General features: G+C 40.9%; 1 protein-coding gene across 2 annotated transcripts in view; it reads left to right on the top strand.

Annotated features, from left to right (window-relative positions):
• Positions 1-12,714, top strand: part of GRK3 (G protein-coupled receptor kinase 3) — a 402,808-nt gene that overhangs the window by 320,661 nt on the left and 69,433 nt on the right. For both annotated transcript variants that reach the window (XM_069759125.1, XM_069759117.1), the window contains exons 6-9: positions 2,850-2,911; positions 4,880-4,931; positions 7,529-7,620; positions 7,892-7,991. In XM_069759125.1, the coding sequence (XP_069615226.1) occupies positions 2,850-2,911; positions 4,880-4,931; positions 7,529-7,620; positions 7,892-7,991 (306 nt within the window). The remainder of the gene's footprint in view (positions 1-2,849; positions 2,912-4,879; positions 4,932-7,528; positions 7,621-7,891; positions 7,992-12,714) is intronic.

The raw sequence follows: 12,714 nt of genomic DNA, 5'->3' as shown, positions 1-12,714 counted from the left end.
TGAATTAACGCATGTGGAATTATATACTTAACAAAAAAGTGTGAAACAGCTGAAATTATGTCTTATATTCTAGGTTATTCAAAGTAGCCAGCTTTTGCTTTGATGACTGCTTTGCACACTCTTGGCATTCTCTTGATGAGCTTCAAGAGGTAGTCACCGGGAATGGATTTCACTTCACAGGTGTGACCTCTCAGGTTTAATAAGTGGGATTTCTTGCCTTATAAATGGTGTTGGGACCATCAGTTGTGTTGTGCAGAAGTCTGGTGGATACACAGCTGATAGTCCTACTGAATAGACTGTTAGAATTTGTTTTATGGCAAGAAAAAAGCCGCTAAGTAAAGAAAAATGAGTGGCCATCATTACTTTAAGAAATTAAGGTCAGTCAGTCTGAAAAATTGGGAAAACTTTGAAAGTGTCCCCAAGTGCAGTGGCAAAAACCATCAAGCGCTACAAAGAAACTGGTTCACATGAGGACCGCCCCAGGAAAGGAAGACCAAGAGTCATCTCTGCTTCTGAGGATAAGTTTATCCGAGTCACCAGCCTCAGAAATCGCAGGTTAACAGCAGCTCAGATTAGAGACCAGGTCAATGCCACACAGAGTTCTAGCAGCAGACACATCTCTACAACAACTGTTAAGAGGAGACTTTGTGCAGCAGGTCTTCATGGTAAAATAGCTGCTAGGAAACCACTGCTAAGGACAGGCAACAAGCAGAAGAGACTTGATTGGGCTAAAGATCACAAGGAATGGGCATTAGACCAGTGGAAATCTGTGCTTTGGTCTGATGAGTCCAAATTTGAGATCTTTGGTTCCAACCACCGTGTCTTTGTGCGACGCAGAAAAGGTGAACGGATGGACTCTACATGCCTGATTCCCACCGTGAAGCTATGGAGGAGGAGGTGTGATGGTGTGGGGGTGCTTTGCTGGTGACACTGTTGGGGATTTATTCAAAATTGAAGGCATACTGAACCAGCATGCCTACCACAGCATCTTGCAGCGGCATGCTATTCCATCCGGTTTGCGTTTAGTTGGACCATCATTTATTTTTCAACAGGACAATGACCCCAAACACACCTCCAGGCTGTGTAAGGGCTATTTGACCAAGAAGGAGAGTGATGGGGTGCTACGCCAGATGACCTGGCCTCCACAGTCATCAGACCTGAACCCAATCGAGATAGTTTGGGGTGAGCTGGACCGCAGAGTGAAGGCAAAAGGGCCAACAAGTGCTAAGCATCTCTGGGAACTCCTTCAAGATTGTTGGAAGACCATTCCCTGTGACTACCTCTTGAAGCTCATCAAGAGAATGCCAAGAGTGTGCAAAGCAGTCATCAAAGCAAAAGGTGGCTACTTTGAAGAACCTAGAATATAAAACATAATTTCAGTTGTTTCACACTTTAAGTATATAATTCCACATGTGTTAATACATAGTTTTGACGCCTTCAGTGTGAATGTACAATTTCCATAGTCATGAACATACAGAAAAATCTTTAAATGAGAAGGTGTGTCCAAACTTTTGGTCTGTACTGCATATATATATATTTTATATTTTAGGATATATTAGGGAATTTAGATTGTGTCACAATAGGGACAGCAATGATCATATTTATAAAGAGCTGTGGAATTAGTGGCGCCTATACGTGAATAAAATGTATAAGTGCCCCTATTTTGATAGAAAAGAGTTTTCTACTATGGAATGGTCCTAGTGTGATCATACTGACCATTGAGAAACTGACAACAGGGAAAGAAACTTCTTTGTTGAAAGAAATAGATTGAAAATAAAAATAAAAATAAAATCATAGAGTGCAGTTAGCCAGACTAGCCACTAGATGGCCATAAGATTTTGTTTTTCTCAACTATTGCGCTAATTGAACTTATGGTTAAAATTGGAGTTTGCTATAATAATAATTATTATTTTGGACACTTTCAGATACTTTGAATAGTTTTTATCTGGAGGTTTGTTTAGACGTGACCAGACGTCCATTTACACTGCACACTAATTGAGTATGAGGGTTCCTAGGAACGCTCATTTCACAATATTCGTGCTGTCTAACCAGGCTGCCAATCACTCAGTGAATGAGTAAAATATTCATTCATTGGATGAGGTGACCTTTTGTGCTGCACAAAAAAATATAATTGTTTTCGGCAGCGCATGCTCTGTTTACACAAGACGCACAGTGTGCTGCCTAGAACAAGAATATTGGCAGCCTATGCCATTGATTGGTTGTCATTAAATAGCCAATCCGCTAACAAGTAGTTGATCTGCAGTTGTAAATGCCGGTGGACAACCAGTGTAAAAGGATTACAAAGCGTAGAGTTGAAAAGGTTGATGTAAAGTAAGGACATGCTTTTTTTGTTGTTTGACTCTTGGTCAATAGCCAAACACCATTCACGTTGGGTATCCTCCTATGGAGGGGTCTGAATGTGTTGTCCATTCACTAATCCATTTATTTATAATTTAAAGGGATATTCCCATGTGTTAGATTTATGGCGTTATCACAGGATATTTCTTAAATATAGTACATGCAGATCTCACCAATGGGCTTGAATTTGCATTCAGAACGGGGTATCGTGGTACGTTGCCATCACCTCTCCACTGCTAGAGGTGCGCGTCGGAGCCTCATTCTCAAGATAGATGGTGGGATACACATCTACTATACATTTATGCATGCAGAAATGTGAGTACCCCTGTACGCAGTTTGTTCATTTTATTGCACATCCTTTTGGCTTCCATTGGACTCTCTCAGGTTGAGAATGTTGTAAACTTCTTTTCATCCATGTAGCAGAGCTTCTTCAGCTGGTTTTCTATCATTGGTTAGCTGGTTAACAGGATCTCTAATATTGTGTTTTACAGCCATACATAGAAGAAATATGTGACAGTCTTCGGGGAAAGATATTTCAGAAGTTTATAGAAAGGTAAGAATCTGTTATGACAGTGTAAAACCTCAAATGGGTTTTTCACTTTAAGAAGAGTGGACCCCAACTCTTTTATATACGTAACTTAACGTACCTGCTCTGCATTGGTGATGTCACATTGACAGCGTATATCACCGCTGCAGGCAATCACTGAGCTCAGCAGCTATGATGATCAGTTTAGTGATTTGCTGCAGCGGTCACGTGTGATGTCAATATGAGCTTTCCTCTTAGGCCTCGATTCATCAAGAACATTGATTTTCCCACTGAGCTTGAATGAGGTGGCTTGGTGTAGTAGGACACTCCTGATTCATCGTGCATGCCTCTACATGATTTAGGAGTGTGTGATAAAATCCTGCTCCAGTCCAGTCCAGTCTGGCAGAGCTCTTCATGAATTAATTTCCTGTGGTGTCACACCTCGACCATGCTTGTGTCTTGCTCAAGCTTCAAATTTTGCAACTTTTGAAACCAATTGACACCAGGATTCTGGAATAATTGCTTTGACTACTCGGTGGCCTAGACTGGAGCAGAGGCAGAGAGCTGGCACTAAACCTAAGGATAGTTAGTACCCAATCTATTTGTTATATAACATACGGTATATAAAGAGGTTGAGGTCTACTTTTGTTAAAGTTAAAAAACCCTATATATATTTTTTAATACTACCATATTGGGTGATGTGAGATATGGCAAATATATTGTCCGTAAAATAACTCGATCTTAATTCTTATGTGTTGGTGGCCAATGATAATTTAGCTACTTCAGCATAATATTGTCAGAAGCCAAAGAAAAAATATCATATATTGCAAATAGAAAATGCATTTGGCTGTTGTGTTTAGCAGATCTGTTGACACATTTCCATTGATTCCTTAGCTAATGATATACAACATGTGCACTTTTCAAAACCGTCATATATTCATTTAATCTTTCTTTTCAAGATATGTATCAGCAATTGGTACACCATCTGTTCCTCTTAAGCTGCTACTTCTGAGAACCAAGATTAGTACTTAAAGGGATTCTGTCACCCTCAAAGCTCAAAGAAAACCACTTCTACATTCATATGGGGACTTACCTGGTACAGCAATCATACTTGTACAAAGATTTCACTTATATTAGTTTTATATAAAAACATTTTATTGCATATGTAGATGGTGGTTCCTTGGTGTGGCCGAGGGCTCAGTGCACCATTCCGCCATTCCAGGGACAATCCTACTCATCTTCCCCTATTTGATTGGCAGTGCTCTCTTTAGCCCCATTCTCCCTTACAGCCAATGTTTTTACTGGAGAGCTGACGTAACTTATTCAAATGAGCAGTCAGCCAGTCTCCTTCACACACTGATCTGGTCACGTCCTCACCAATTTGTCATGTATGGTCAGGGGTCTAAGGGGTATCGTTTCTCCTTATGGAGAGTGACATACCATCTCTGGCTTGTCAAGGTAAGGAGGCTTATTCGCCGTGCAATGCTCCTCTGGGAAATATAATATGCAAATTGCCTCTTCTGAGAAAAAGAGGACTTAAACTCTATAGCGCCACCTGATGGAAGTAGTGCTCTCCATAAGGAGAAACGATACCCTTTAGACCCCAGTCCAGAGCCTCTCACCTAGCCAAATCCGTTCTCATGCTTCGCACTGACGAGGGCCAACAGCCCGAAACACCGTGTCTGCGAATTGAGATATTGATTTGGCTTTTATCCTAAGTCATATTGCACGACTCATTAAAGGGTTGATTGTGACTAGTAGGATCGCTACTTCCAACAGGTGGCGCTATAGAGTTTAAGTCCTCTTTTTCTCAGAAAAGGCAATTTGCGCATCATGTATGGTCAGTCATCTTTACTTTTCTCAATCATTAATATGGAGCCTTCAACAGTTTTTTTTTTAATCTTATTTATGCATAACCATAAAATATGTAGAAAATGTAAAAAAATAAATAAAATTAAGGCTGTTTTATAAGACGTATTTTTTTTCTTTTAACAGTGATAGGTTTACTAGGTTTTGCCAGTGGAAAAATGTGGAATTAAACATCCATGTAAGTATTACAAAGTATAAGTTGTAGATACAAATAGATACCGTATATACTCGAGTATAAGCCGAGATTTTCATACCATTTTTTTGGGCTGAAAGTCCCCCTCTCGGCTTATACTCGAGTCATACCCGGGAGTCGGCAGGGAGGGGGTGCGGGGGCTGTCTAGTTACACTTACCTACTCCCGGCGCGGTCCCTGCAGTCCCTGCTTCTTCCAGCACTGCATCTTCTTCCTGTATTGAGCGGTCACATGGTACCGCTCATTACAGTCATAAATATGCGGCTCCACCTCCCATAGAGGTGGAGCCGCATATTCATGACTGAAAATGAGTGGTAACTGTCACCGCTCAATACAGGAAGAAGATGCAGCGCCGGGACTGCAGGGACCGCACCGGGAGTAGGTAAGTATACGGGGAGGGGAGCTCTGCGCAATATTTACCTGCTCCTCGCTCCGGTGCGGCTCCATCTCCAACGTCCTCTGGCAGTGACGCTCAGGTCAGAGGGCGCGTTGACGTAGTCAGTGCGCGCCCTCTGCTGAGCGTCAGTGCTGGAGACGGAGCCGCACGAGGAGCAGGTAAATATTGAAAGCGCCGGCGTCCTGAGCGAAGAGAGGCGAGTATGTGATTTTTTTTTTTTTTTTTTATTGTAGCAGCAGCATTATATATTGGACAGCTTTCTATGGAGCATCTATGGCGCCATAATGAACAGTGCAGAGCATTATATATGGGGCACAGCTTTATGTGGAGCATCTATGGGGCCATAATGAACGGTGCATAGCATTCTATATGGGGCACAGCTTTATATGGAGCATCTATGGGGCCATAATGAACGGTGCAGAGCATTCCATATGGCACAGCTTTATGTGGAGCATCTATGGGGCCATAATGAACGGTGCAGAGCATTATATGTGGCACAGCTTTCTATGGAGCATCTATGGGGCCATAATGAAGGGTGCAGAGCATTATATGTGGCACAGGTTTATATGGAGCATCTATGGGGCCATAATGAACGGTGCAGAGCATTCTATATGGCACAGGTTTATATGGAGCATCTATGGGGCCATAATGAACGGTGCAGAGCATTATATGTGGCACAGCTTTATATGGAGCATCTATGGGGCCATAATGAACGGTGCAGAGCATTATATATGGCACAGTTTTATATGGAGCATCTATGGGGCCATAATGAACGGTGCAGAGCATTCCATATGGCACAGCTTTATGTGGAGCATCTATGGGGCCATGATGAACGGTGCAGAGCATTATATGTGGCACAGCTTTCTATGGAGCATCTATGGGGCCATAATGAAGGGTGCAGAGCATTATATGTGGCACAGCTTTATATGGAGCATCTATGGGGCCATAATGAACGGTGCAGAGCATTCTATATGGCACAGTTTTATATGGAGAATCTATGGGGCCATAATGAACGGTGCAGAGCATTATATGTGGCACAGCTTTATATGGAGCATATATGGGGCCATAATGAACGGTGCAGAGCATTATATGTGGCACAGCTTTATATGGAGCATATATGGGGCCATAATGAACGGTGCAGAGCATTATATATGGCACAGTTTTATATGGAGCATCTATGGGGCCATAATGAACGGTGCAGAGCATTATATGTGGCACAGCTTTATAAGGAGCATCTATGGGGCCCATAATGAACGATGCAGAGCATTATATATGGCACAGCTTTATATGGGGCCATAATGAACAGTGCAGAGCATTATATGTGGCACAGTTTTATGTGGAGCATCTATGGGGCTATAATGAACGGTGCAGAGCATTATATATGGCACAGCATTATATGGAGCATCTATGGGGCCATAATGAACGGTGCAGAGCATTATATGTGGCACAGTTTTATATGGAGTTTCTATGGGGCCATAATGAACGGTGCAGAGCATTATATGTGGCACAGCTTTATAAGGAGCATCTATGGGGCCCATAATGAACGGTGCAGAGCATTATATATGGCACAGCTTTATATGGGGCCATAATGAACAGTGCAGAGCATTATATGTGGCACAGTTTTATGTGGAGCATCTATGGGGCCATAATGAACGGTGCAGAGCATTATATATGGCACAGCTTTATATGGGGCCAGAGCATTATATGTGGCACAGTTTTATATGGAGTTTCTATGGGGCAATAATGAACGGTGCAGAGCATTCTATATGGCACAGGTTTCTATGGGGCCATAATGAACGGTGCAGAGCATTATATGGGGCACAGCTTTATATGGAGCATCTTATGGGGCAATAATGAATGGTATGGAGCATCTATTTTTATTTTTGAAATTCACTGGTAGCTGCTGCATTTCCTACCCTAGGCTTATACTTGAGTCAATAAGTTTTCCCAGTTTTTTGTGGCTTATACTCGGGTCGGCTTATACTCGAGTATATACAGTACTTTTAAAAAAAAAATCTATCTAATATCTATCCATCTGTCTGTCTCTATAGTGTCCTATTTTACCACATCAGGAAATAAGACAATATATTGTATACTTTAACACATCATTGTATATTGTTATTGTATATCTGAAATAAATCAATCATTGCCTATAGTCTAATGTTAATAATTTTTCTGGTTTCCAGCTTACAATGAATGACTTTAGTGTCCATCGAATCATTGGACGAGGAGGTTTTGGTGAAGTGTATGGTTGTCGAAAAGCAGACACTGGTAAAATGTGAGTGTTGACAACCGTAATCCTTCCAGGCCTGACCACAATGGCTTCTCACGTGTAGAACATTTAGCACTTATCCATTGAAAAGGTGATAAATGTATGATTGCTGGGGTCCTACTTTTACGACCCTAACCAATCACAAGAATATTGTGTCTCCATTACGGAAACCTTCAGTGATGGCACCTGTCAGAAAATGGCGAGCACATATTTTTTTTTTTACAAATTAAATGGTAACCTCTTGCTCTGATAGTCCTCATTGTCCCTCTTGTTTTAGGTATGCAATGAAATGTCTAGATAAGAAGAGGATCAAGATGAAGCAAGGAGAGACTTTGGCCTTAAATGAAAGGATCATGCTCTCCCTGGTCAGCACAGGGGTAAGTGCCTGCCATTACCTACCCATGCAAGCGTGCCCGCTTCTTCACCTCTGATTCTATAGAGTTAACATTGACACCGAATAATTGCAGAAAATGCCTTTGAAGAGCTCTTAGTGAGGCATTCAACTTCAGAGTCACAATAACTGCATTAGACAAAGCTTAAAATTGTCTCCCATCTCCATGGTTACCACGGATGTTGGCAGAATGGTTAATGCTCCTTCGTACATACGGATGCCAAGTTTGTTGTTCGCAAACACTCTGCCTTCAGTGGAGTAACATAGGAAACACACTCCGTTTACAACAAGCTCCCTTGTAATGGCCTTAGATTCCGGCTGTGCAAGTGCACCTAATCCAATATCTGTCAGCGTTTATCTAGATCCCGGCACGCCGCATGCCGAGATGCTTTATACGCAGCCAGTGTTTCATGTCGTTCTAGATAAGATGGTTTCGGCATTAGTAGAATTTTATGTAGTTGTTACGTAGTGGACCATGAACACTACAGCAAAATAAAATGTCATTAACCATAAAAGGGTTGCACCTTAGTCTCCATCTCTCCCCTTTAACCCTTTCAGTACCTCATTAGCCACTCATACAAGCTGTTCTCAGTTTTTACAATCGGCTTATTAAACTTCATCCCTGGCCAATTTTCCACTCTCAGTGCAAGACCCAATAAAGGTGGCAAAACCTGCCAATTTTAACTGGAGTGATGATCGAGCATGCTCGGATAAGGTGTTATCCGAGCACATCTGTGTCCCAGACAAGTATTTTCGGCGTGCTCAAAAAAAAAAGCTTGAGTCACTGCGGCTGCCTGTCTCGAGATTGTTCAACAGCCGCATCACATTGAGGGATTGCCTGTTTCTTTATTAAATAAATTAATATCATTTATACAATGTGATTTTCTGGATTTTTTTTCTATTCTATCTCTCAATGTTAAAAATTTACCTACCCTTAAAATTATAGATTGTTCATGTCTTTGTTAGGGAGCAAACTTCCAAAATAAGCAAGGGATCAAATAATTATTTCCTTTATTGTTTTTGTCAGTAGAGAAATAAGTAATTGTTAAAAGGATTGTCTGGCACCTCAAATGTATTTTGTAATTATCCTTACACCACAACCACTTTTCTATTGGGCTTTATTACACCACATCCTATTTTTTTTTTTTTTCCTATCTAGCTAATCTGTAAATGTGTTTTGTTTTTTTTATTGTACTTCATGTGACATTTTGTTTGAGAGGAGCTTCAAACGTGATGTCACAGGAAGCTGGGGCTGCACTCACTCCCTGCAGCGTCCATTGCCCATCCTGAAACAGGATGTCACGGGGCAGTGCTGCAGTTACTAGTTTCTTGAATCGCTGCTCACGCTGAAGACCTCCTGGATCCTGGGTAGTGGACGCTGTGAGAGATGTGAGTGCATTGCTGGCACTCTGCTTCTATTTCAGCCGCTGTTGTAGCTTCTAAGTGAAAGATCTCAGAAGAGGGTAGAGATAGAAGCAGTGAGTGACATCAACGTTGCCCCACATCTTCAATACTGTCCTCAAACAAATAGTCATCACATCTCCCACACTGTTCTTTACCCAGGATCCATGAAGTCTTCAGAGGGGGCTATAATGCAAGAATATAGTAAGAAACTGCAGCTCTGCCCCAGTGGTGACATCCTGTCCCAGGAGGGGCGATGGAAGCTGTGGGGAGATAGTACAGCCCCAGCCTCCTGTGATGTCACATTTGATACTCCTCTCCAACAAAACGTTACAGGAGGTACTGTAAAAAAAAAAAAAAGCATTTTTACGGATTAACTAGATATGGAAAAGTGAAGGGTATTGTGTTATAAAGCAAATTACAAAACTGGTTAGGGTGTAAGAATAGATAATTTAGAAAATACATATTAGATGCTGGACCACCACTTTAATTGAATGCTTGTTTGGCCAACCCGTAAGGTGTATGTGCACCTTAACTTTCCTGGGAGCGCGTGTCAGAGTGTTTGGGAGGCCGACAGTTACCTGATGTATTTGACCAGCTTTAGTTTCTATAGGGTTCTGTTATGCTTTGTATGGGCATTTTCTAAATAGTAAGACATTTCATTAATTAAATGGGTAAAAATATAACTAACATAAAGGCACAGAACGTGTCAAAGTGTCTACGTATGAACCAAAACAAAAATGCTTGTCCGTTTCTACTTCTTACCTCGACGCTGTGCATTGGTGACATACGTGACAGATGTTCAGCTTATTAAGAAAACACTGCTGAACAGCCACTTGTAACATACATTGTGTATTTTCTTACTGCTGGGGGTAGAAAGCCTTTCCCATAAATGGAAGATCTAAGCCTGCCATGAATAATTGATGCTGTTGGAAAATTACGTTTGACTAGAAAATCGAGAATTTAATGATAGCGATTTTCAAAACTTGTGTTCAGAGAGCCGTCACTTTCTGGTGGTGATCGGCCTGGCTGGCAATCTGTAAATGTGGGTTTCCGTTGTCTAGTAAATGTAAATCTCTGTCAGCTTCTTTTCCAGGATATCATAAATAGATACACAATGGTAAGATATTATGGTGCAACATATCAGATATTGTACAGGGTGATTCACTCACTACTTTAGCCGGAAAAATTGCTGTAAATTCTAAAAGAGGCAATCTATCATCCTGAAACTTAGTACATACCTTGGTTCATGAAAAATTGTTTTAAAGCAGGTGTTGAAAATGTCCTCCATTTCCTGTCATAAAAACTGTTAAAGTGGAAATCAATTGATACTCCCTCTATTTCTGACATAATTGATATTATGTTCTCTCATAATTCCTTTGAATTCTCCTTAGCTTTAAGGAACAACTCTCTACCTAAATATAATTCCTAATGGTCCTCTTGGAACGTAATTTTTTCTCTAAACAAGAAAAGCCTCTTTATCTGATGTCTTATTGCTTTGCCAGAATATTTTTTAATCTATACTTTTTTTTTTTAATGTTGTTTTTGCACTTGGTATGTTAATTGTTGTGGTGCAACTATGTTAAGATGATCTTCATTTCCCTTCATTTTCCTTCTCTCCTCTTCCTCCCTAACCCCTTTTCTATTTTCCTTTGTTTGATTACCTTCCTTTCCCTTCATTGCTTTCCTGACCCCATTATCCCCTACACTGTAAAAATTCCCTACTAAAAAGAATTTTGAAGAAAATGTCCTCCATTTGCATCCAAGGACGCCTTCATGTGTCGTTCCATATTGTTGAATGTGTTCTGCAGGATGTCTGGGGTCACGGCCTGAATTTGTCTCTGTATGTTCTCTCGGAATACCTGTAATGTTCGTGGGCTGTTACACCCGACCTTTCAATGGGCCCCAAAGTAAAAAAAAAAAAAAAAAGTCTGGTGGGGTAAAATCGATAATCTCTCTGTACAGGCGAACACAACCTTTCTTGGCCACTTTTTGACAAGTGGAATAAGGTTCAAAAGAAAGAAATGTGTAATTCAAATTTGTTTTATTCCATTAAAATTATTTACAGATTGTATACATACACCCAGTGCGGATGTATATTGGGTCATAAATTGCTGTTAATTGTGACCCACTAATTCCTTGTTATGATAAATTTGGGAAAATTGATGGATATATATTGGTATTCTTGACTATTATCCTTAAAATTATTAGTCAGATTAATTCCCCTATTAAGTAAAGTCAGGTCTTATGACAATGCGGGAGAGGCAGGTATTAATTGGTGTTACACGTGACTAATTCAGTGTGTGTATCACTATACACCTTATTGTAGATTCACCTTTGAGTAGACGCAGCGATTTTGGTAAAATGATCCCATGTGTCTACAGGTCCTACGCGTGTTGGATCATACATGTGAAAATCCAGCTAACACGGCCGCCAATAAGAAGCAGCTATCGGTTGTATTAGCATGTGGCAGCATTGGGACCGATGTCATATTGGTACATTGAAATGTGATTTCTCCCCATCGGATGCTGTTATGAGCAACACACGAGTAGCGGGGGTGATCGCCGCTTGAAAGCCGCTGTAAAAAATGTTGGCACATGTTACAGCGGTAAGATCCATATCACGCTGGTGTATTAAGGCATGATATCTCCCAACAGATGCTATTAGGATGGAACATGCAAGCAGCAGGAGTAAACACGCTATGTAATCAAAGTGTGAGATCTCCGCTGCACCTAGATGAGAAGCAGGTCATCATGTAGTTAAAAGCAGGCTCGCTGCTCTCCTTTGATTTCTGCATTGCACTCAATTACCCTATGTCATTGTGTACTGACTGTCCCACATATTCTCATTAGTACCAGGACATGTGCCCCGACGCGCGTTTCGCCGGTCTACCTGCTTTTTCTAAGGGTCCTTAGTGTATGAGGAAATTCAGTGATGGCATTACATATTTGTGCATACCTCATAAAAGGAAAAAAAAGCCGAAAATAAGACACATTTTTAAGGCGTGAATGGGAGGTTGCACCCATGATGAATGGCTTGTGAGCAATATAGCGGTAGGATTACGGCTACAACATTTCAGTCTGGGGAAATACAACTATTTAGCTAACTATATACTTTTTCTGCAGATCCCATAAACAGACAAAATATGAGAATAATCACTCTCCAAAGACTTAGCTAGAAAATGAAAACTAGTTTTATCATTTCCTGTAACTATCCCAAACATAAATAATTGATTAGCCTCACTAATGCTGCCGCATTTTCCTTATTGCATGCTCTGTTTTGTAATTTCCTCACTTTATTACCCGTCT

This window comes from Ranitomeya imitator, chromosome 1, assembly GCF_032444005.1.
Source record: "Ranitomeya imitator isolate aRanImi1 chromosome 1, aRanImi1.pri, whole genome shotgun sequence".
Lineage (NCBI taxonomy): Eukaryota > Metazoa > Chordata > Amphibia > Anura > Dendrobatidae > Ranitomeya > Ranitomeya imitator.
The sequence above is the reverse complement of the archived record's forward strand: the minus strand, read 5'-3'. Positions and strand labels throughout refer to the sequence as shown.